At 41.7% G+C, this 24,492-nt stretch overlaps 1 protein-coding gene across 3 annotated transcripts in view; it reads right to left on the reverse strand.

Moving 5' to 3' along the window:
* ncam1b (neural cell adhesion molecule 1b) overlaps positions 1 to 24,492 on the reverse strand; it is an 80,381-nt gene that overhangs the window by 11,892 nt on the left and 43,997 nt on the right. For 2 of the 3 annotated variants that reach the window (XM_079482090.1, XM_079482089.1), the window contains 7 exons: positions 22,253 to 22,282; positions 12,239 to 12,389; positions 10,387 to 10,574; positions 8,473 to 8,569; positions 8,049 to 8,219; positions 7,199 to 7,324; positions 227 to 351 (listed from right to left, as the gene is read on the reverse strand). In XM_079482090.1, the coding sequence (XP_079338216.1) occupies positions 227 to 351; positions 7,199 to 7,324; positions 8,049 to 8,219; positions 8,473 to 8,569; positions 10,387 to 10,574; positions 12,239 to 12,389; positions 22,253 to 22,282 (888 nt within the window). The remainder of the gene's footprint in view (positions 1 to 226; positions 352 to 7,198; positions 7,325 to 8,048; positions 8,220 to 8,472; positions 8,570 to 10,386; positions 10,575 to 12,238; positions 12,390 to 22,252; positions 22,283 to 24,492) is intronic. The other variant, XM_079482091.1, reaches the window with a different exon arrangement.

Raw genomic sequence — 24,492 nt, forward strand, 5'->3', positions numbered from 1 at the left:
TAAAGGAAACATGTTACAATGAATATTAAAAAATATTAACAGTAAATATTTTGTTTATTAGTTTTTTGTTATCCTTCGTAATGGTATATGTGTTCCAATGCCCATTGTAGAGAATATCAACACTTGCATTTTCATGTTAAAAAATGAAAATTAAATAGCTGGGTATCTGTTAAAAAAAGAATTAGTTGAGATGTAAAAGTTGTAAAATTTGTATTTGGACACTTACAGCTTTGTATCTAACCAAGTAATAAGCTATTGGTGAGCCTCCGTCATCTTGCTTGATCAAGTTCACCTTCACAGAATTGCCTTTGGGCTGCAGGGTGCTCTCTAGTTTAGGAGGACTGGGTTCTCCTGAAACAACAATGCACATACAAAAACGTGAGAAAATCCACTATGCCTTAAAAGGACAATTCTGTCATTAATAACACACCCTAAAGTTGTCCCATACTGTATTTCTTGGCCACCACTGACTACCATAGTAGGAAAAATTACAATGGAAGTGAATAGTGAGCCAGAACTGTTTGCTTTCCTTCATTAGATGTGTTCTTTTATGCTCAACAGAACAAAGACATTTATAAGGGCAATTTCTCCCACTACGGTAGTCAATGGTGGCCAAGAACTGTTTGGTTACAAGCATTCTTCCAAACATCTTTCTCTGTGTTGATCGGAACAAAGAAATTGATACAGATTTAAACAACCTGAGGGTGAGCAAATGATGCCAGAGGTTACATTTTGGGTTGAACTGTTTAAATGTGTGCACTGAGGAAAAGCAAAGCAAGAAAAGAAAACCGGCATAGATTACTGGTATCATTTTGTGTTCATATTTCCCCAAAACTCCCATCTATCTTTTTTGTGTATATATTGGAATAAAGCCGGCCATTGGCCACCCTGGTCTGTACATACAAGGTATCTGTTATGGAAAAACCCAAACTTGAGTGTATAAAGATGTTTATTTTCTAAATCCCATCCTCATCTATGATTCCATTTAGACAAGTAATAGAAAAATGAGTCACATTTAATTCAGTTGGGCCTTTTTAGATGAGGAGGGCTGATACAGTATCTGGAGGTCACGCTGTACTGCAGACGTCCCTACAGAGCACTTACGTACATCACCGCAGTGTGAATTGGGAATATTCCTCTGGTGCTGTGCGCCAAGGCCTCTCCTTCACGGGCCATCACGAGCCATTTCATTTTAATGACCAATGAACGCTAGTTTGATTCGCTACATTAGGTTTATGTTGCAAGTGACATGTAACAACATTGCCGGGAGATGCTACACGTGAACGAGGCGGATTGAGAAATTAAGGCATTTTACTCTCATTAACACAGTAATTAGCGACGCTTTCATTTACCTAACTCGCGTTATCTCGCTGTCCAGGCTTACAAGAAGCAAATGTGTTTTGTTCTTACTGTACTTTGAAATGGCTTCCCCTTTTAGCTTCGTATCAGTCATTCGCAACACTCTTCGAATTAGCGCAATGATCGATAATATCAATACATCAGTAGCTTTACATCTAGGTATACATTAAGGTATACAATGAAACGTTTTCTGAAACAACACACCGAGACTGAAAGAATTAAGGAGATGTCTTAAAACGCTAATAAATCTTAACGTCTTATGATGACATGAAAGTGAAACCAACAGCCTTGCCAAAGAATCAGTAGAGATACTGATGGAGTGACAGTTTCAAGTGTCGTCAATAAACATTTATCTCTTCAACGATAAAAGTTAAAAAGTGCAGCACAGCACCGAGTCATTCCACCCTGGACCATCTGTCCCTACAAGATACCGTGAATGTAAAGATGCATGAGGGAGAAAACATACAATTCAATTTTCAGGTGTTTACAAATTGACTTGAAGCATTTTTATTAGCTTAATTTTAATGAGATTAAAACATTTTTACATGCTCAATAGTTTTGTGCTGATGGAAATTTTCACTAAGCAAGTCTTGTGAAATGCCACAATGCTAAAGTGAATATGCAAGTCCTGAAGCCTTTGGGATGATGTTTCAACCAGGACTGTCACGATAACAGATTTTCACTACACGGTCAATGTCCTGATAGCACACTATATCTAACGGACATCTATTGGACGTCTGCATTTACATCTGGAAGATATCTTACATTAATGGTTTGCTCATCTGCAATACGTCTCTAAGATGTCTTGCTGTCAGATTTCATATCTCGACATCGAGAAGACATTTGTAAGATGTTTATGAATTAGAATGTATGTAAAACGGCTCTTTTTGATGGCTGGAATACACACACTTCAAGTGTTTTCTACAAGTGTTCACTTTTCAAATCTCAAATCTGAATTTTAAACTAGACATCATACACTTGCAGACTTTTTGAAAGTTTCAGATAGAAACACCGTAACTGATCAAATCTGCAGACTGGCATAGACTTTCTGCAACAAGTCCAGACTCTGAGCAAAAGTCTTGTAGTGTATTTTAGTCTTAAGATGTTTACCCGATGTTTTTACACAGCAGATGTTCTCCAGATCTTTATCAGACGTAGCTGTAATAGGCTAACTGGGTGTGGCTAAAGTATTTAGCCAAACACTTTATCATCAGAATATCTAATGGAAATAAATAAATATTGTTATGTATCTAATTCATCTTTAATTTAGTGTGTTTTGAGTTTTTCGGCCAATAAATCACTCTCAAAATATAATATTATATCATTTTAAACTAAATGTATTTTTACAATTTTACTATAGACGGTTTCAGCAGCAATTACATAAATAATTGATATGTGGCTCAAACTTAGCTTCCGGTGGACCTCCGCAAAGAATCAATAACTGTTGGGTAGTTTTAATTGAATACAATTAATATACAATATAATATTATTATAAATAAATGTGAAAATATAAAATTAATGGTTATATTTGAACCAAACACAGACCGAAAGTTAACTTCAGGTGAAATGTCTATAGGCTATGTGCAATAATAACACAACATTGATACTAGTATATTGCGTCACCCCTAGTTTCAACATGCTTCATCATGAAAACATCTGAAAATCTACAGTCACTCAATGTATGCAAATAGTAAGCATTTATGAAATGAATGACATTCTGAATATTTCCAAACTTTCTAAATAGAAATTCATATATTCATAAATGTACATGCACAAAAAACACAACAGGAACATCAAAGTTCGGTTCTGTGAAGTGGAGGAGCCCCTCTTAGAGTTCAAAGTTAATATGGACAATGTGAAAAGTTAACATGCTCATAATCAAAGAACGAACACCACTGAGATCAACCACTCGCAGCATATACTGTAACGCTTTTTCAGGTCTCCTCATTTAAATATAATTGCGCACCGGTGGCAGCATATCCAGCGCAGGAGGAAAGAAACATCTGTAATTTAGAACGTCTGTAAAACCGCTGCTTGTCAAAATGTTTAGACTGAATATAAAAGAGCGAGACTGTTGTACGCAGCGATCGCTCTGGGGAAATGTTTGATGTCATTACCATGGTTGGCAGGACACTGCATCAACTGTTTTCTGATTCCACAATCGCCACAGAAGATAATGGGCGCAGCCGAAGCGCAGTGGTCGCTCAAGGGTGATGTTCTCCGTTACAAAATAGGAATAGATACATGTACATGACCAGTCTGAAGGTATTCAATGCTAGAAATGTGACAAGGAATTAGATGTATTGGGTGGTTAGGGAGGGATCCCTGATCCCGAGAGGAGGGTTAATCCTAAACATGAGAGGGGGTCTGAGTGTTTACCTTCTGCTCATCAGTGTGGATGACATCACCAGCACCATGCAAGCCACATGACACAGTCACATCATATGCACGCACATGATTGGTTGAAAGGAAATTGGAAGAGGTTGCATGAAAGATACAAAACAAAATACAGACACAATGTAACTATGAGAAAAATAAGTCAAAGGTTAGAACAAACTGTGCAGAGTAACGAAAAACCGAGCAAATTAAAATGGTTTTAATCACAACACAATCACAACATTGAATGTGAAAGTATATAGACGGTTTAAAAAGCACAATAAAAGTCAACAAACATGTAAGATGTAAGTGCAACCATGATGCTCTGGGTGGTTGCCAAGGTGCCCTGAGCGGTTGTTAGCATGTTGCTATGATGTTGCTAAGGTGACCTGGGTGCTAACTGGAACAGTCAACCGAATCTCATCTACAGTATTTGACTTTTCACCTATTCTAACATCTGCAAGGTTAACTTAAAAAAGCAATAGCACAATTTGATGAATCACTCATGTCTGAGGCGCAAACAAATTTGTTCTAACCTCCAAGGTATGAGCAATAGAAATAAGATGTCAATCATTTTTCACAAGGAAAAGCAGAGAAAACTTTGCAGTTTTTATGTAATAGTTCATGTTTAGTCATGCATTAGTTCTGGACAGACACAGCATGTGATGTTGTGAGCACATCTCATGGGGATTTCAAATCCTGGGGAACTATTCAGCCGAGATACTTTAAATACTTCATGTGTATTAAAAATTTGTTTTAACTATGAGTGTCCTGAAAAGAAAACCACATGGAAGTATTTTTTTCGCAGCCACTTGGCAGAAGAAAACTGATATTTATATAATGAAGGCTTTGGGAGGCTGCTGTAATATATTGCAATAATAACTCTAAAGATTGTTATAAGGCTGTAAAATAAAACCTGTATCCTAAGTGTACAAATGGAAGTTAAAATCCCATCTAGGGAGCATATGCAACACTTAAATTATTAAATAAAATACCAGCTATTCTTTAGTTTTTTAACATAGAAGACTAATTTAGTTCACCCAAAAATGATTCATCTTTAAATTCAATCCTGTATGACTTCATTTCCAGTGCAAAACACAAAAGATATTTTAAAGAACGCTGGTAACCAAACAACACTGCCTGCCCCCCATTGACTTTTACAAAATATCTACCTCAATAGTCAAATAAATGAGGCTGAATAAATGATGACAGAATTTCTATATCATATTTATCTTCTAATATTGTTAGAACAAATTAAATTATAATGAACCAATTATGAATTGAAAATGAATTAAATGTGTGAAACATCTAAAACTATGAACAATTACATATTTGATAACGATAACACAATGATCATTGGTGTATAAGAGACAACTCCTCATTGAAGTATAACCTACACATTTCGGTTGAAATGTGAACCGAAATCACAGTGTGAAACATAAATCACATAATGCAAATAAAACATCTAAAGTCAAAAAGTAAAAGCCAGTACCAAGATCTCACATCACTCATACTTTAAACTCTAGACTACATCCTGGATATTAGCACTCTAAATGGCTTTGTTCTGTGTACTGACAGGAAATTAATCTCAATGCACAATGCTTGAATGGATTATAGTGGGACTGACATCTCTTGAAATCTAAACGCATTCCGCTGATCACAAAAACAACCACCAGGGGGAGCAAGAGGGTAACTGTGTGTGGTGTCTATACGTGGTGAGAATATCAACCAAACCACAGGAATATTCCCATAGTGTGCAGGGTTGGGGTTTGTTTTTATTGATGTTATGAAGCATGAGACGTATGAGAACAGCTTGTTCTAACATGCTGGAAAAAATAAATTCTTCATACGTATGTAAATCAATTACTCAAATAAATCGTTGTCATATATTATGTGTACGGTGCTTAGCAGCAGTCAATGTAATCATACAGTATATAGTGATATGCAACAAGACCATTTTACTGAATTAAAATTGAACATTGAGATTTTTGACGTGAAACCACTTGAAATCAAAGCATGAAATCAATTTTTGTGGGAGAAATATTTGTAGAAAAATTTAACTCCGCTTACATCCATAGGTTAACATATACATGATTTAAATAACCAGCAGATTTCTATTGACAATGCATTATACATGCCCTGCATAAGGGGAGAAAGAGATAAAACACTGAAGTGTTTGGATTTTGAACTGGGCAATGTCGGGTGAGCTGTCAAATGAGGTGACCACACAAAACCCAGACATTGTCTTAAAATGGGTTTCATCAAAACTCTGCATGACAAGGAGGCTTAAGAGAGAAAAGGTACACTAGGCATCCTTATAAAAAGTCCTGCATTCCACTGACTCGTGTTGAGTGCCAGGAAAGCAGAAACCACTGCGCCAAACCAAACATGTAATGACATGTCTGGAGTTTGCATAAGTGACCCAGTTGCATTGTGGGAAGGTTCTGTGGTCAATTGGGACTAAAATCGAGTTTTCTTAAATATTTTATGCGATATGTGTGGCACAAATCTAACACTGTCCAAACATACTGAAAAACAAGACAAAGACAGAAAGAAATACATTTCTTAGTATTTTATCTTGGTTTCCAGTACAAATATCAGAAAGTTTTAAATCAAGATATGGTCGTCCTTCCAAAACCTTAGATGTCCAAATTCGTTGCTGTTCAGGAAAAAACACTACTTTTCAAATGATTAAATACGGTGTCCTCAACAGTTGAAAATCTTATGGGTTCCATATTTGCAGAACTCAATGACAAGCATAAAGGACGACTAATAATAGTGATTTATAGCAAAAAATACAAAAATTACGAAATATGGAGATACAAGGTTTCAGAAGGACCGCAGCGATATATTTACTTGAGACTTAAAAAACATATCTTGTTTTATCGAATAAAAAAGACTAAATCACATCTAAATTAAATTAATTTATGCTAATGAGGTAAGAAAATTAAAGGTTTTAGGCATAAATTTGTAATAAACCATGGTACTTTTATCAGACAACAATACTTTTCATTTACAGTAAGAAAATGTTTTCAAACATATACAAAAATATAATTTATTGGTAGGATAAATAGATAACCAGTGTCATGAATTTGAGCCTGGACTCTTGTAATGTTAAATCAGGCTTTAGCATAAAAAATAACAACCCTTTCTTTAATACAGTTTCATGTTGTGGCGATGTATGCACAAATTTCTAATTCAGTAAAATGAGAGAACTGGTCAGAAATTTGTTTGCACATTAGACTGACTGGCAAAGAAAGCTGCTAATGTAAAAACCGTGACTATAATGTGACACGTCAGACTACTTAAATCATCAAGACCTGCTTCTTAACACCATCAGCACAGTCTGTATCTCTCAGCATCTGTGCCAGCCCAAGATTTCACACTAGTTGTCGATGCGTGTGGGCCGTCACGCCGCGCCACAGGAACAATGCGTCTTGAGAGAGGAGAATGTGGTACTCACGGACGTGCTCGGTTGTGAAGACCACCGGCAGGCTGTTCTCGCCTTCGCCTTTCCCGTTGATGGCAGACATCTTGACTTCGTAATCGGTTTCGGGTTTAAGGCCTGTGACTGTGACCGAACTCAGTCCTGCCGGGAAACGGCGAGAGGCAGATTTAATAAAAACCCCATTTATTAATTCATAAACAACAGCGTGTGTGCGCGTCACAGGCTGTTAAACCGGCAACATGAAATCTTACAGCTGAACGTTGAGGAAGTACATCAACTCTGTGAGCCATACAGTGATGTTGAAATGCCTTATTGACAAAAACAACACAGCAACGCGATTGCAGTCGCCATGTTACACCTGTCAGGCTTCAGTCATTAAAAGTACATCTTTGTTTGTAAAACCCTTTTAAAGGAACTGCTGAATAAGACGATTACATACAAATGAACATAGTTCATTACTGCTTTACAAAATAATGCCATTTTTGAATATTAAAAACTATTTTACAGCAAGGGAACACACATAATTTGTATCTAATGAAATATTTTAAAGTTACACAGAAATAATGTGGCATTTAATGTACGTATTTACCATAGTATTATTATAGTTTGTCGATATATATATAAACACGAACATAACCTGTTTGAATGTAAAACAAATAACTGCAGGTTTACAAATAGTGAACAATTGTTAAAATGATCACAGTCTGTCAATACCATAATGTCAATACTAAATTATATCAAGCTTGTTTCCATAAACAGCAAGGATACAGACTATGGAGAAAGCTCCACAGTCCAAACACAGTGATTTTGACATTGCACATCACACGCCTGCTTTCCTTCTCTGCTTGCCGTGCGACAAACTCACCGTCTTTGACTTCATACACACGCTGAACCCAGCTCCCTCGGCCCACGGCTCTCCACTCGGCTCGGTACTTAAGCACAGGAACTCCTCCGGTGGACTCGGGCGCATCGAAAAACACCCGAGCCGTGCTGGAGTACGGCTGGACTTGAGTGATGGCCGGCGCCGAGGGCACATCTGCACCACAGGGAAAACACTTTACAATGCACAGCGGGAAAACAGCATATGGCCGATTACACCGACTTTACTCAATTCCATTCTGTTCTGGTCAGTTTTTTACCGCACCTTATCGAGCAACGGCTAGACTTTCAAGTACTTTCAAATCACAGGCTACCAAAACGCACCCAAACGCTCAATGTGAAATGTCATTTATATCTTCTATAACCGACTGTGCATGTGTAAGTTTAGGGAGATCGATAAGAAAACATACCGGCAGGGATAAGAATGAACTCTTTGGATTCAGTCCCGATCGCATTAGAAGCAGAGCAGTTGTAGTTGCCGAAGTCGCTCTGAGACTCTGGATTGACCTGTGGCAGATCAAGTGAATACGTTAACCTCTGGTGTTCTATCTGGGCAGTAATCCTTCACTCACATGTTTAACTGTTGTCATTCCATTAGGAGGATGTGTATTTACTCCTGACCGCGCGCTCACGTACTACAATATTGATGAGACACGGGCTGCAGTAGTGCTCTACAGCAACACTATCTCATCCTGTGTGAATCTCACCAAACATGTCCAGCTCCCATTTCACCTCAAAATCAGAAGACGCTAAATTTTTTTCAAACTCTCAAATGTACATCCGGTGTTTTCGTGTAATTGATTTTATTTCCAGTTGTCATTATCAATACTAGAGATGCACCGATATACAGGCCAATATTGAGTATCGGTCAATAAAAGCTATCTTTGACACACATTGTGGTCACACTTTATTTTAAGGTCCAATTCTCACTATTTATATACCCCAAATTTGGTGCTTATTAATAGTTAGAAGGATAGTTGTAAGGTGTAGGTATTGGGTAGGATTAGGGATGTAGAATAAAGTAATGCAGAATATGTGCTTTATGTTAGCTTTAAACACCCAATAGAAACACAACAGAAACCATTGCAGAAATTCTAATGGTTTCCATTAAAATACCATTAAGAACCATTAGGGCAATTCCGTGAAAACGTCAACCTTACCATGAAGAAATTACGTTTTTACCAATGGTTTTCACTATGCTACCAGCACAGATATCAACATTTGGTGTTCAAATAACCTTCAAGTTTTTAAAGCATTTGTTTTCTTTTGTCATGTGTTCATAGACTAACATTTTCCTGATTTTTAGACTCTATCAACAAGGGTTTAGTAAAACATAAAAAGATGGTTCAATATATTTGTAACAAATAGATTCTCTGAGCATTTTTATGTCACATCCATAATGCAAAATGTCACATCCAGAACGCTGGAATTGCCCATTAGCTTTTCCAATAAAACCATAACAAAATTATTAGTAGTGTGTTTTGGGCATTAATCCAATGGGATTTAACATCCCACCAATAGAATGCATCACATACCAGTAGATCCATTACAGTTTCCATTTAAACCCATGCAAATCCCTTTGAAACCATTATAACTTATTTAAGGGTTTCTATTGTTTCTTTCAGCAGGTTTTTTTTTCAATAGGGCCCAGCTGAAACAAACAATAGAAACCATTAAAGAAGTTATAATGGTTTAAAGGGATTAGATTTCTGTGATGGTTCTTATTGGGTTTCTATTTCAGCATGGGATGATTGTAGCTTTATACCTAGCAAATGGGAAGCAATGGAACACCAGTATGAATAAGACCAAAACATAAAAAGGAATTTAGTATGTAATGGTTTTAATGGAAAACAATAATGGTTCATAATGGTATTTGTTTAATTGTAAAATTCTTTACTTTAACATAATACACATATTCTAATAAGATGTAGATTTTTTTAGAAAAAGTTCAAAATGATCACAGAAATAACATTTCACATTTAATCTTCTTGGTCCTAAAAATCAGCTTCCAATCTTTTTAAGCAAGATATAAATATATTACAATAAGGTTGCATTTATTAAGGTTACTTAATTCATTAACTAACAATAATCAATGCAAAATTAATAAACACTGAAAATCTTAATTGTTTATTGTTGGTTAATGTTAGCTAATGCATTTATTAATGTTAACAAATACAGCCTTATTATAAAGTGTTAACATTTCACTTGTTTTTGTTGACTTTATTTTATTTATGTTTTTCAAGACATGATACGATTTACTATCCCGAGGTTCGTGTCTACATCAAATGCTTATGTTGTCAGTAAGGCGGCTGAGTGGGCGGTACCTCCAGGTAGCTGGCAGAAGGTGTGTTGTAGATCTTGACATTGGTGGTGTTAGAATTAGGCAGCTGGGTCCCATCTCGCAACCAAAAAATAAAGACATCGCTGGGATGAGCCAGGACTTCACAGCTGATGTTGGCCGGGTTGCCCTCCCACGTGTACACAGTTACTGAGCCCTGGATTTTCGGGGCATCTGTGATGAAAGGCAAAGCGAATACAAATGAAAACAAACAAACTCGCTGGTTGAGCTGACCCTTAATCTACCTATCGGCCGTCTATCTCCTCTGTGGGCGAACAAACCGCCTCTTCCATCAACTTTGATGTTTTTATTCTGAAGATTAGGTGGTAAAAGAGCCAAATGCACATGGCTTAAGCAAAGCCCGGCGTTGAATTTAAAAACGCCATGGAGGGCCACGCGTGACAGTGTCTATTTAAAAGCATAAGTAAAAGCCTCTCCTCTCCTCTCTTAGCAGTCTCCCTGAACAATTGATGCACGATGCTTCCGTGACGGACACGACTGGGCCCACGTTCCCTCCCAGACTGTGTGTGAAAAGCTCCCAGCCCTCTGAGATGCTTCTGTTGTTCTCACATTCACCAGAGCTTCAGATGTCATTAGTTCCATCTCGAAAATGCTGGTACCAACACAAGAAAAACATGCGACGAGGGAGGCTGGTATTTTCACAGCATAAGCCGCAATTAATATTAAAACAAATACAAACACGCGCAGTGGGGGAAGCATGATGGGACGGAATGGGGCCGTAGTGCTTTGCCTGCCATGCATTAATATTAAAACATTGGGGTAGGAGGGGGCATTGTTTTTCAAATTAAAGCAATATAAAACTCCAATCAATCTGAATGTTCGTTTCCAAATGTTGTTTTAATTTGTGGCTGTGAGGAGTGTATTTTCCACTAAAAATGGTCGTAAAATGTTTCAGTGTTTTGTGGCTAAGCGATTAAAAGCCAGATACAGATAGAACAGGCTGCATTTTGATCCTTAACAGCCTCATTTTCATTCCGATTGAACTGAATGTGATTTTTACTTATACACAGCGTCCTAACCCGGTGTGACACTAGAAAACCAGCAATTTGTTTTCATCCAGCCACTATAAGACAAACTACTTTGTTGCTTGCTTGGTTTCGATCTTTGATCCATGCTGGGTAAGCCTGCCCATGGTGAAATCTCTTGGTCCACAATCCTGCTCCAAATATAAAACATAATTTCTTTAGGCCTGTCAAATGATTAATCGCATCCATACGTTTTGTTTACATAATATATGACCGTGTACTGTGCATATTAACTTCATACTTATAAAACATACACATACTGTACATGCATACATTTAAGAAAAATATAAAAATGAATAAATATTTATATACAAGTAAAAAATCTGGTAAATATAAAAATATATATATATATAAATAATAAATGTGTATGTATATGTGTTTATAAATGCAAATTAATATGCACAGTACACAGACATATATTATGTAAACACAAACTTTTATTCTGGAGGAGATGAATCACGATGAATCATTTATCAGCCCTCATTACTTTTATTACTGGCAGTTAATTTAGTTTTTGCACATTGCTAGAATCTTCAAGTTAAATAGAAAGGCCTTTTTCTTACAATAAACTGACTGCCATCTTGTATTTAGAGACAAAAATCTCAAGGAGGCGGCTGGAATATTGATACATTTAACAGTAACATTGTAAAGAGTTGCCATATGCTGCATATGGACTGCAGCCGAGCTCTGTACCTTGACATGGCAAACCCAACGCTGCTGTGAATTAAACATTTGCCTTTGAGGGATATCAAACAGTAGAGCTGATAGAAGCTAATGAGGCTCCAGACTCACAGAGCACTTCCAGATTCACGGGCTGTGCGGTCTCTCCGATGGCGTTGCGGGCGGTGCAGTGGTACTCGCCGGCGTCTGTGTACTGGATGTACTTGAGGGTGAGGGAAGACACACGGGCGTCACTGCGGACCAACACGTCTCCATCGGGACCCTGAGCACAGAGACAAAAGAACCTTCAAGAATCAATGAAACGCTTTAGGCCATCCTCAACTTTTAGATAAATGCATGGCATTCTCAAGTAGGGTGAACTGCGGAGCTGAGAATGATTGTATATGCCTTATAGGCTCAAACATCATGTGTGACAAGAGCTGCTCTGTTGTCTAACATAACATTTTTAAATATTGAACGCATTCTAATATTTATTTTTAATAATTAGTCATTGTATAGCCTACTACACTACACAAAAAGGTTCCTTGCAGTGGATTTAGATTTGACAGACAATAAAAAGTTAAGAAAGAAATGCTTGTGTTAAGAACCTTTGACTGAAAACTTATTATGGAGACCAAAAATGTTTTTTCTACGGTTTGTTCTTTGGCACCTTTATTCTGGGAGTGTATATTTAACACTTTATTGCTTTATATATTACTTTAAGTATAGAGGGTGTGCATTGACGTCACTTTCCCACGTGAAAATGTCGGGACACGCCCTGGGACACGCTCCCCTGGGTGGCAAAACACCCAGCAAAATGGATGAGGAGAATAGGAGAAAAAGAAACCGGTACTAAAACACGCATTTATTTGCTGAAATTACAAGCAGCTGGACTTGACGGTGATCCTTACGACTTCGCACTCCGGCGTACTCACGTGGTGTTCACATGGTACGGTGAAGAAACCTCCATACCCTCTATGTCTTCTATACTTTCAGCCACCACCACCCGCGGGTTTAATAAATAAATATAGACCATAATTTAGCCCAAACAAAATAGCACTGAGTTATATCATAAAGAAGGTTAGATATGCAAACTTAAGTTATTTAGAGCGCTTAAGGAACTAAGTTTTCAATTTGTCTCCTAAAGCCGCTGCTGGCATGCCAGTAACTTCGCTTCAAGTCAGATAAACCCTATAAAAACAGTGCTGCTTTCTGAAAAACGCTGATTTGACAGAACAATTCTTCACTTTAGTATGCAAGGCATTCAGCTACCCTAAAATGAGCAACAAGGAAGAAACAAAACGGGTGAAGCGAGGTTTTGTGTGCAGAGTCTTTGGAGTGAAGATGTAAGGGGAATATCAATAATGCAAAGGGTGAGGCAGGGAAAGCCATTTCCACACTTTTGTTACTTAATCAAACTACATCACATGAACTCCACAGACTCAGACCATATCACAACGTCCCAGTGCTCATTTTAAATACGTGCTCCAAGTTAACAGTGGAGCTTAACATGCCACGCTTGCATTTTTCCTTCAGCTTCCAGTTCCACTCAACCTTGTGGGTCTTATGATGATGATTTCTTTAAAGTGACCATATATTTTAAAAGGAGTGTCTAACATAATCCGAAGGGTGATTTAAGGGCAGATTTTTACATGGTATTTTATTTCTTTGTGTTTCTTTGAATTTGTGGTTGAAAGCTTTGTTTACTCATATTTCAGTGCAACATTTAAGAACAACTGAAGTGAGCCATTATAACGAGAGTAAGGAAGAATGAAAGACAGAATGACAAAAGCACGAAAGAAATAAAGCAAAAACGAAAGAAAGATAGAGAGAAAGGACAGACAGAGAGAGAGAGAGAGAGAGACGAGACACAGAGACAGAAAACAAAAGAATGAAAAAATAAAGATACACAGAAAGACTGTCACGAACCACAGAGGAAGAACCCAATTGCAGGCAGCGACAATGAAGGGGTTAACGGAAGCTTTATTATAAAGCACAAAACAAACATCCACGATGGGGAAAAACTTTAACCAAACTTGATACAAAAATTGAAACCAAATACTTCCCACAAGGGGGGCAAAAATAAACAACTAGAAAAACAAACAAGGACCTTGACACGATACATACATGACCTTGGCAGACTAATACAGGGCAGGAAACATGTACAACAAACATGCACAAGATAATAGACAAGAGGACATTATATAGGGAGACTAACAAAGGAGATAACGATGGGCAGGTGTGGGTAATGAGACACAGGAGGAAAGCTATACTAGGAACGAGAGGGGCGGGGCCACTGATAAGACTGGAGAGAACGCATATTATGTCCTGATTGACAATAATATGTTTCTCTCCACATAAAACACGTGGGTCTGTCATGATTCTGCCCCTTCATGACAAAGACAGACAAGAGAGACATATAGAGAGTACAATAAAGGAAAGAAAGGACAAACAAAGAGAGAGAGAAAAAAAGAGTGAACGGAAGAATAACAGAAAAATACATTGTTAATAGAGGGTTAAATCCTAACAACATAAACAAACATCATTGCGCATGCACACTTTTGTGACCCCCAACTTTGTTTAAATGCGTCAAAACTACAGGACTCATTTTTTTATAAAATGAACATACAACAAAATTCAACAAGTAATTTAATACAATTATTATACAGTAGCCTAAGATAATAATACAAAATAATATTAACATAAATTAAATTAACATTTATTATTACACACACAAACCGGAAGTTAACTGGGGTCAGACACGATCGCGTCCGATGAAATGGTCTATAGAGAAAGAGTACAAGGAAGGAACGAAAAAGGAAGGAACGAAATAAAGGAAAAAAGCAACAGACAGCAAAAATAAAAGAACGAAAGAAAGAAAGAAAGATAGACAGACAGAAAGCAAACGAATGAACAGAAATATATATGCTGGATATTTTTCTTGTTGTCATACTGTATGACTTACAGTTGTGTTGTTCTACGGAGAACGTACTCGGTTACTTACGTAACCTCGGTTCCCTGAGATACGGGAACGAGTACTGCGTAGCAGGACGCTATGGGGAAAACTCCTTTTTCTCCGATGACTGAAGCAATTCAAAAGCGCAGTGAAACTGCACGGTGATTGGTTGGAAAAAAGCAGAGCTTTAAACCAATCGTAGCGGAGCTGCCGGACCAATGGCGATGGCACCTGCCAAAATGGGCGGGGCTTATGGCTATATAAGCAGACACATCGCCGTAGGGTCTTCAGGTTACTTCGACTGAAGCGACGACACAGCAGCTCGTAGCACGGCAAGGAACGCAGTACTCGTTCCCGTATCTCAGGGAACCGAGGTTACGTAAGTAACCGAGTACGTTCCCTATCGATACTTCACTCGTACTGCGTAGCAGGACGCTATGGGGAACCAGTATAATCACGCCGTGCTACAGATGGAACGAAAAACATAAATAGTCTCGGAGCCTTGGCTCGGAGACGGGGTAAAGCAGGGAAACCCTGAAAGCGGCGAAGGCCAAGCTAGAAGGTGGCCTAGACCGGTTATCGTCCCAAAGTAATTAAGTGCTGGCGTGGCTATAGCCATGGCTCAGCGACCTAATTCAAGCAGAAAGGACCCGGGCCTGAAGGGCCGAAACGTCCAGATTGTAAAATCTTGTAAAAGTGGACGGCGAAGCCCAGCAGGCCGCCGCACAGATATCTTTTATAGAGACACCGCTATACCATGCCCAGGAAGAGGCAACGCCTCTAGTGGAATGGGCTCTAACTCTCGTGGGACATTGAAGGCCCAAGGAAGAGTAAGCCAGCGATATAGCCTCAACTATCCACTTCGATAGTCTATGTTTCTAAACCGAGGACCCTTTGGTGCGGTCGACGAAGCACACAAAGAGCTGTTCCGACCGTCTGAATAGGGCGGAGCGCTCAATGTATATTTTTAATGCTCTGACTGGGCAGAGCAGACTAAGCTCTGGGTCCCGCTCGGAGGAGGGGAGAGCAGAGAGCGAAATGACCTGTGCTCTGAACGGAGTAGAGAGCACCTTAGGTACATAGCCATGCCTTGGTTTGAGGACGACTCTGGCGTCGTTCGGCCCAAATTCCAGACAGGGTGGGCTCACAGAGAGAGCCTGTAGGTCCCCCACACGCTTCACCGATGCTAAAGCGAGAAGCAGAGCGGTCTTGAGCGTTAATGAACGGAGGTCCGTAGATAGCAGAGGCTCAAAAGGAGGACCCTAGAGCCCTCAGGACCGTGGGCAGATCCCAAGTGGGAACTGTAAGAGGGCGAGGGGGGTGTAGCCGCCTGGAGCCCTTCAGGAAACGAACGATAAGATCGTTCTTGCCCACTCCTTGTCCTCCGATAAGGGTATGTGAGGCTGAAATAGCCGCCACATAGACTTTGAGTGTGGAAGGGGCACGGCCGTTATCCAACAACTCTTGTAAGAATGACAGTATCAGCGATATGTCACAGGACACTGGGTCAGCGCCACGTGTTGCACACCAGGAGGCGAAGACAGACCATTTGAGGGCGTAGAGACGTCTAGTGGACGGGGCTCTAGCCTGTGATATGGTGTTCAGTACGCTCTCTGGGAGGTCCGTAGGCTCCCGTCGAGAGGCCAAAGGTGCAGAGCCCACAGCTCTGGCTGGGGGTGCCATATCGTGTTCCCTGCCTGAGAGAGGAGGTCCCGCCTCAGGGGAATGGGCCACGGGGCTGCTACTAGCAGCTGGGAGAGATCCGCGACCCAAGGCTGGTTCGTCCACAGAGGGGCTACCAATAGCACTCGGTGCGCTTGATCCCTGATTCTCTTGATTGTCTGCTGCAAGAGCGCGATCGGGGGAAAAGCATAGAGGAGCCGGTTGGGCCAAGCGTGGGCCAAGGCGTCCTTGCCCTTCGAGAAGTACGTCGGGCAATGAGTATTGTCTTCTGAGGCGAAAAGGTCGACTTCCGCCTTGCCGAAGATTTGCCAGATTCGCTGAACCGACATGGGGTGGAGCGTCCATTCGTCCGAAGGAACATTGCTCCGAGATAGCATATCTGCTCCCCGGTTCAGTTTGCCTGGAAGAGGAGTTGCCCTCAGTGAGCACAGATTGGACTGGGCCCATTCCAAGAGGTGAGATACTAGGGAAAAAAGGCGTCTTGAGGAGAGGCCTCCCTGATGATTTATGTAAGATACCACCGTCATGCTGTCTGATCGGACTAAGACGTGACGATCTTTTAGCACCGGTAGGAAGTAGCGGAGAGCCAACCATACTGCCTGCATTTCCAGGTAGTTGATATGGAGGCTTCTTTCCTGGTTCGACCAGAGGCCGAAGGCCGGTTCGCCATCGCACAGAGCCCCCCAACCCGTGTTGGAGGCGTCTGTCGTGACCATTTTCCGGCTGGATGTGGAGCCCATGGGCATACCCTGCTCTAGCCAAAGGGGATCTTTCCACGAGGCTAGGGCGGTTACGCAGGCTTGATTCACCAGAACACGCAGTCGTCCAAGACGCCAAGCGTGTGGAGGAACTCTGGGCTTCAGCCAGTACTGGAGGGGGCGCATCCGGAGGATGCCCAGGCTCAGTACCTGAGATGCAGAGGCCATAAGGCCTAGCATTTTCTGAAAAACCCTGAGGGGGCGTGAAACCCCGGGTGTGAATGAGGCTGCAAGCCGTCGAATGACCAGAGCTCGTTCTGGCGATATTCTGGCGGTCATGCGTTTTGAGTCGAAGACTGTTCCCAGGAACAAAATACGTTGGCTGGGTGACAGTGCGCTCTTTACAAGATTGATCCTGAGTCCCAGGCACTCCAGGTGGCTGAGGAGGAGGGATCTGTGGGACCTTAGCTCGTCCTCCGACTGGGCTAGAACAAGCCAGTCGTCGAGGTAATTCAGAATGCGGATTCCCTTCTGTCTGAGAGGGGAAAGAGCCGCATCCATGCACTTCGTGAAAGTGCGGGGAGCTAGAGAGAGTCCGAATGGAAGGACCGTGTATTGATAAGCAATTCCCTCGTAGGCGAATCTCAAGAATCGCCTGTGACGAGGGGCTATCTGAATGTGGAAGTAAGCATCTTCCAGGTCCAGAGAGAAGAACCAGTCCTCTGGGCGAATTTGCGAGAGGATCTGCTTCATCGTGAGCATTCTGAAGCGCCGTTTCATAAGGGCGCGATTCAGATGTCTGAGATCGAGGATGGGGCGGAAGCCGCCGTCCTTCTTTGGTACGAGAAAGTACCGGCTGTAGAAGCCTGACTCGATTTGATCTGGGGGAACCATTTCTATGGCTCTTTTTCCCAGTAAATTCCTCAACTCCGTGCGCAGAACGTGAGAATTTGAGTCCTGCACTCGGGTGGGGACGACCCCGCGGAAGCGCGGGGGTCGACGAGCAAACTGGAGTGAATATCCACGGGATATTATTTCCAGAACCCAATCTGACACCCCGGGGATGGCCCTCCAGGCCTTGGCCCGGGCGGCAAGGGTTTGGGTGCAAAGAGGAGGTACGCCGCCTTTTGGGGGCTTGACTCCCAAGGATAATGGAAGAGGAAGCTTGCTCTTTTTTTGACAATGTTTGTGTTTAATAAAACATTTTGCAGAATGTGGTGTGGGCGTTAGAAAAGGCCCCGCACTTACAACATTGCACATTATCAACACATTTTTGCCGGCACCCGGAACTGAACGGGGTGACCTGGCAGACATGAGAGCAGTCTTTGAAGGAGGGCCGGCTGGAGCGGGCCCTGTAGCCTTCCTCTTCCTTGCATCGGGCTCAGGACGGGGCAGAAAGTGCCTCATGGCCTGCGAAGACTTCTGCGCTGCCGTGAAGCGTTCTGCTAAACCCTCCACCGCCGGTCCGAAGAGGCCGGTCGTGGAAATAGGAGCATCCAGGAAGGGGACCTTATCCGCATCCTTGATCTCAGTCAGCGTCAGCCATAGATGACGCTCGAGCACCACTAAACTGGCCATGGATCTGCCTATCGCCTGGGCCGTGGCCTTGGTGGCGTGTAGAGCAAGATCCATCGCGCTCCGTAGCTCTCTGAAGAGCGCAGGGTCAGGGTTGGACTCATCCATGCCTTGGAGGAGCTTCGCCTGGTAGACCTGGAGCACTGCCATGGAGTGAAGCGCTGAAGCCGCCTGGCCTGTGGACGAGTATGCGCGTCCAGCGAGGGCCGAGGTGGTTCTGCACGGCTTTGAAGGATGAGACGCTTTAGCCCTCCATCCGATGGCGGCGGGCGGACACAGATGTGCGGCCACAGACTCATCGAGGGGGGTAGCTTCTCATACCCTTTTTCCTCTGCGCCGTCCACGGAGGTGAGCACAGAGGAGGAAGAAGGTCGAAGACGGGCCGAATAGGGGGCGCGCCACGACTTCGTGAGTTCGCCGTGAACTTCCGGGAAGAACGGTGCGTTTCTTTGACGAGGAGCCTGACGGCGCCCCGGCAAGAACCACTCGTCCAGGCGGCTGCGAGTGGGTTCCTCTGGGGGACACCACTCTAAACCCAGCTCGTTAACCACCATCGTGAGGACCCGGAAGAGCTCGGAGTCCGCACTGGGGGCGTGTCTGCCGGGTTCTGGAGACGGCGAGGGGGCGGGGTCATCCAACGAACCCGCTAACTCCTCCCCGTCTGAAGCCGCTAACGACATGGCGTCGTCATCCTCCGGTTCGTTTCCACCGAACGAGATCATGTCACAGGCGGCCGCCAGTGGACGCTGATCTGTTCGGGTTAAACAGACCGGGGAAACATCTCTCTGAGGGGAAGGCGAGGCACGGCGAGCCGGCGTGAGCTCGCGCTTCCCCGAGCGCTTTGCTCCTCTACCCCGCTGCTTCGCTCGCACAGTGTCCTGTGCGCGCAGAGGCGGGGGGGGAGGGGCGGAGTCGCTCTCTGAAAAGAAAGCTATCCGCGAGCGCAGAGAGGAGAGACTCATACTCTCGCAGTGAGAGCATTCCGTCTCTTTGAGCGCGTCCTCTGCGTGGGAGAGACCCAGACATGAGACGCACTCCTCGTGCCCGTCAGCGGCGTGTAGGAAAACCCCACACGAGCGACAGGTACGGCGCGGCATTGTAGCGCAGTGAAAACTGCACGTGAATGCCGCAGGAAATTTGCTCTAACACTCTCTGAAAAGAAAGTGTGAGTGAAAATATGCTCTTTCAGCGTCGCCGGATAGCGGCAGGGAAAAGACCGTGCTGATAGCGAGAACCGTTCGCTCGCGAAGCCGCCGACAGAATCCGCCGGAGCGAAGCCGCTGACGAAGCCGCTGAAGCGAAGGCGCTGAGCAGGAGGTCGAATCCGCTGCAGGTGCTCTCTCGACGGCGAAGCAGTCAGTCTCGGGAAGCGAAGACGAGTCGTCGCTGAAGGAGAAGAGATCTGAAGACCCTACGGCGATGTGTCTGCTTATATAGCCATAAGCCCCGCCCATTTTGGCGGGTGCCATCGCCATTGGTCCGGCAGCTCCGCTACGATTGGTTTAAAGCTCTGCTTTTTTCCAACCAATCACCGTGCAGTTTCACTGCGCTTTTGAATTGCTTCAGTCATCGGAGAAAAAGGAGTTTTCCCCATAGCGTCCTGCTACGCAGTACGAGTGAAGTATCGATAGGGAACTATGAATGCATGACATAACCACAAGTGTTGAGGATTGGAGCAATACAAAACAGCTAAAAGAAAGATGCACAAGCGATTTGTTTCGCCAATTTAAATATTGTTCATTAGGAAAACGAAGCACTGGGCCAAGAGGACTATTTTCAGCACATTAAACTGCTTCCTTTGGTAGAATAGATATTAGAATGGATGGAATGAACTCACTTTCACACACACACAACCTCAGACAGGACGGTAATGAGGATAGGAAATGCATTGGCGTTCTGAGGACTTCATCAAGCAAAACATTAGTATTCAACACTCCACCAGCAACTGAAAACTCCTTTAGATTTTTGTCCACACAGAAAAAAATATTTTTCATAATTTTCCCCAGTCTTCTAGTCAAATAAATGTCTTCAAACAAACTCCATTTATCTGAGATTTTAAATTGTGAGAAAATAAGTCTTAAAATAATATATTGTAAGAAAATATTCTTACCTCATTAACAAAATACAAAAATATATGCATTTATTTAAAGTGTTATATGACAGTTTCCTAGCAGAAAGTCTCCAGTAAATATTCTAACAAATAAGACTGAATTAAGAAAAAGCCCAAAATAAAAAAACGATACAGCCAGAAACCCTTCACACAACCATTTCTATGAATAAATTGGTAGGAGGTGTCGCATCTGAGACAATAATTATGCCGGTGTCGTCGCGAGCCTGTGTCACTCTTACATAACGCAGAGGCTTTTCATCCAAAAAACACCCAACAGCCGCCCCGCCATGTTGACTGGGCTAATTGAATAACCCCCTAATGTAATCACTGAGCCACGTCCAGCCAGCTTCCGGCTCTCTTTCCCACAGTTCTCCCCATCTTATCTGGTCAAATGGCCAGACCGTGACCCCCTGCTCCACGGGACATGCACTTGTCACTGGACTACATGGTATTGGGGTCAGACCCGAAGCGGTATCATTGAATCACTGCCCACTAGCTGGACAAACAGCTATAGATTTCAGTCGGCACATTCAGCTGACTTTATCTTCCATTGTTCTCAGAGATAAAGCTCTATTTATTCATTTGCAATGCGAGAACACTGAATCATTAAAGATTGATAGGCGTAGTTTTCGACAGAGGTCTAATGCACACCAGCCAACTGCAAAGGTTGGATGGAGGTGGTTTCCTCAAATGTCTGTTCTTGTCAGGATGGGAAAAGAGAACTACTGACGTAAACAACAAGAAAAACATTTTCATAGCATGATTACGGCGAAAGATCCCTCACGTCGCAATAAAATCCACGGTAAGGTTTGAAATGTTTGTGGAAGAAACACACAGCAGTGATATCAATGAAATAAAATGATGTCGACGGAACGAAACGCACTAGACACAGAAATGTTGGTTTGTAGAGTATGAATGTGAAAAAGAGGACATGCACTAGACAAGAAAGTCAAAACTACAGTACAACTACATTTCCTCTCAGATGAAAGCCAGCATCATGCTGTAATCGGGTTTGACGGATCTGATGAGATTTCAAGAGATTTGATCTGGTGTGAAAGAGGTTTATGTAGTTGATGGCTATCTTCATAATTTAGTTTATGCAGTCATGGATACGGATTCTCTACCTTGTGCTGTTCGGGTCGAGTCCAAGAGGCCTGCGGAAAACAGACAAAACAACACAAAGAGGCACAAAGCCGTCCTTTAGAAGAAATCCTGTGTTAGTCAGAACAAGAGCACTGCACAATAAACACATTCTCATACTGATGATGCATATCTTACAATGCCTTACAATGTGCAATATTACTAAATTATGCATATAGAAAACAAACCCACCATATTAAAAAGCAGATTTCATTTTGTTGCTCTTTTTTGGAGTAAAATTCTTTCAGTGTTGAATAGGCTAGTCGTCAAGTTAAATCATAAAATCATCTAACACATTCATCAGTTTATGAAATCCTTTTGCAGTATTATACTTGCTCTAAAATATATCCAGTGCTTAGGATATTAGGACAACTAACCATCCTTTTTTGGCAGATTTGACTACAAACTATAGACCATTTTTTAACACTGGTCTAAAAGCACTTCTTATTTCACACACTGCGCTGTCCTTCTGAAACCTTTCATGACCAGATTTGCAGATTCTCAAGAAAAGCGCTGTACATTTTAAATGATTAAATACTGTGATTTCAAAGTTGACAAATTCTTTTTTATTGGTAAGATACTTGCAAAACTCTGTGACAAACATAAAGGGTTACATAATAGTGATTTATTGCAAAAGATACAAATGACAAAATATGGAGATACAAGGCTTCAAAAGGACAACAGCGTTACATGAGGAAGTCAATGTTTGATAAACATTTTTATTTAGTTCTTTGTTGTTGTATTTTGCTCTAATGAGTCTCAGGACCAGCCTTGTCTTGCAAAATAGTCTATAGAACAAAAAAGTGTTGTTCGAAGAATAGTTTGCCCAAAAATGAACATTTTGACTAATGTTCTTTCAAAGGAGTATTTTTAAAGGGATACTCCACAGAAAAATTTAATTCTGTCATGACCTACTCAACCGCAAGTAGTTCGTAACCTGAATACATTTCTTTGTTCTGTTAAACACAAATAAAGATATTAAGAATGTTAGCAACTGAGATTTCTGGGGTATTCAAAAAATGGTAGTCAAAGGTGCTACCATGTTTCTCTTAACTCTTCTTTTGTGTTTAACAAAAGCAAAAATATACAATATTGTTCTTCTATGCAAGTCAATGGGGCCCCAGAAATCTTAACTGCTAACATTCATCCAAATATCTTTTTGTCTTGTTCAACAGAACAAATACATTTATACCGGTTTGGAACAACTTGTAGCTCCTGTAGCTCAGTGGTAAGTGCATGGCATTAACAACACCAAGGAGGTGGGTTTGATCCCAGGGGATTGCACAGACTTAGAAACAAATGTATAGGAAAATGTGATGTAAGTCGCTTTGGATAAAAGCATCTGGCAAATGCATAAATGTAAACTTGTGACAGAATTCTTATTTTTGTGTGCACTATCGCTTTAAGACTCTTTAACCAGCTTTTGCCATGTCATGGACTGTCTAACTAAAAAAAGGATAAAAAAAGCACTTTAAAAAGTACAATCCATGTAATATTCCCAGTTTTTCATAATTCCTTAACTCATTTATTCAAATCATGCAGCTCTCAAATAGTGATGTCATGAAGCTTTCACAACTGCATTCACTGACTTGTATGCTGCATGTTTTATCATCTTCGGAGACTGACAACCCAAGATCGAACAGTTGCTTTCTAGAAAAAAGTATTTGTAACGACTTTACAATCCTGCTTTTGAGTTTCACACAAAATTTCACACAGATTGGAGTTATTAAAACAAATGTTCATTTCTGGGTATAAGCTACACCACTCAAAAGGAGTTTGCTTTTTTCCATCTGCACAAAGCAATATCGCTTTCTGATTTTCAGGGACACAGCAGATACTTGTACACAACAGACTTCACACGCATCAAGCTTTCCCATGAAAGGATCTGCAGTTCTCCATCAACCCACATCACGATTCACACGATCATGCACATGCTTGCAGCAGTAACACAATGCAACGGCCACTGAATCTTTTCACGCATGCTACAACACAGACCACAGACACAACACATGTAGAAAATCACATTACTTGAGCACTCGGGTCAAACAATGTGTTCTTACAACAAAGAAAATCTCAGCACTAGACATATTACAAGAGCATCAGGAAAAAGCGGAACCCTTGCAGGCTTGATGTGAAGGCGAGTCTGCTACACCGGCAGCTTTCATTCCGCTAACTACCTCCCAGGAGACCCGAGCAGGATAAACAGTTATGATCAATGCATTTC

The sequence above is a fragment of the Barbatula barbatula genome (genome assembly GCF_947034865.1).
Source record: "Barbatula barbatula genome assembly, chromosome: 19".
Lineage (NCBI taxonomy): Eukaryota > Metazoa > Chordata > Actinopteri > Cypriniformes > Nemacheilidae > Barbatula > Barbatula barbatula.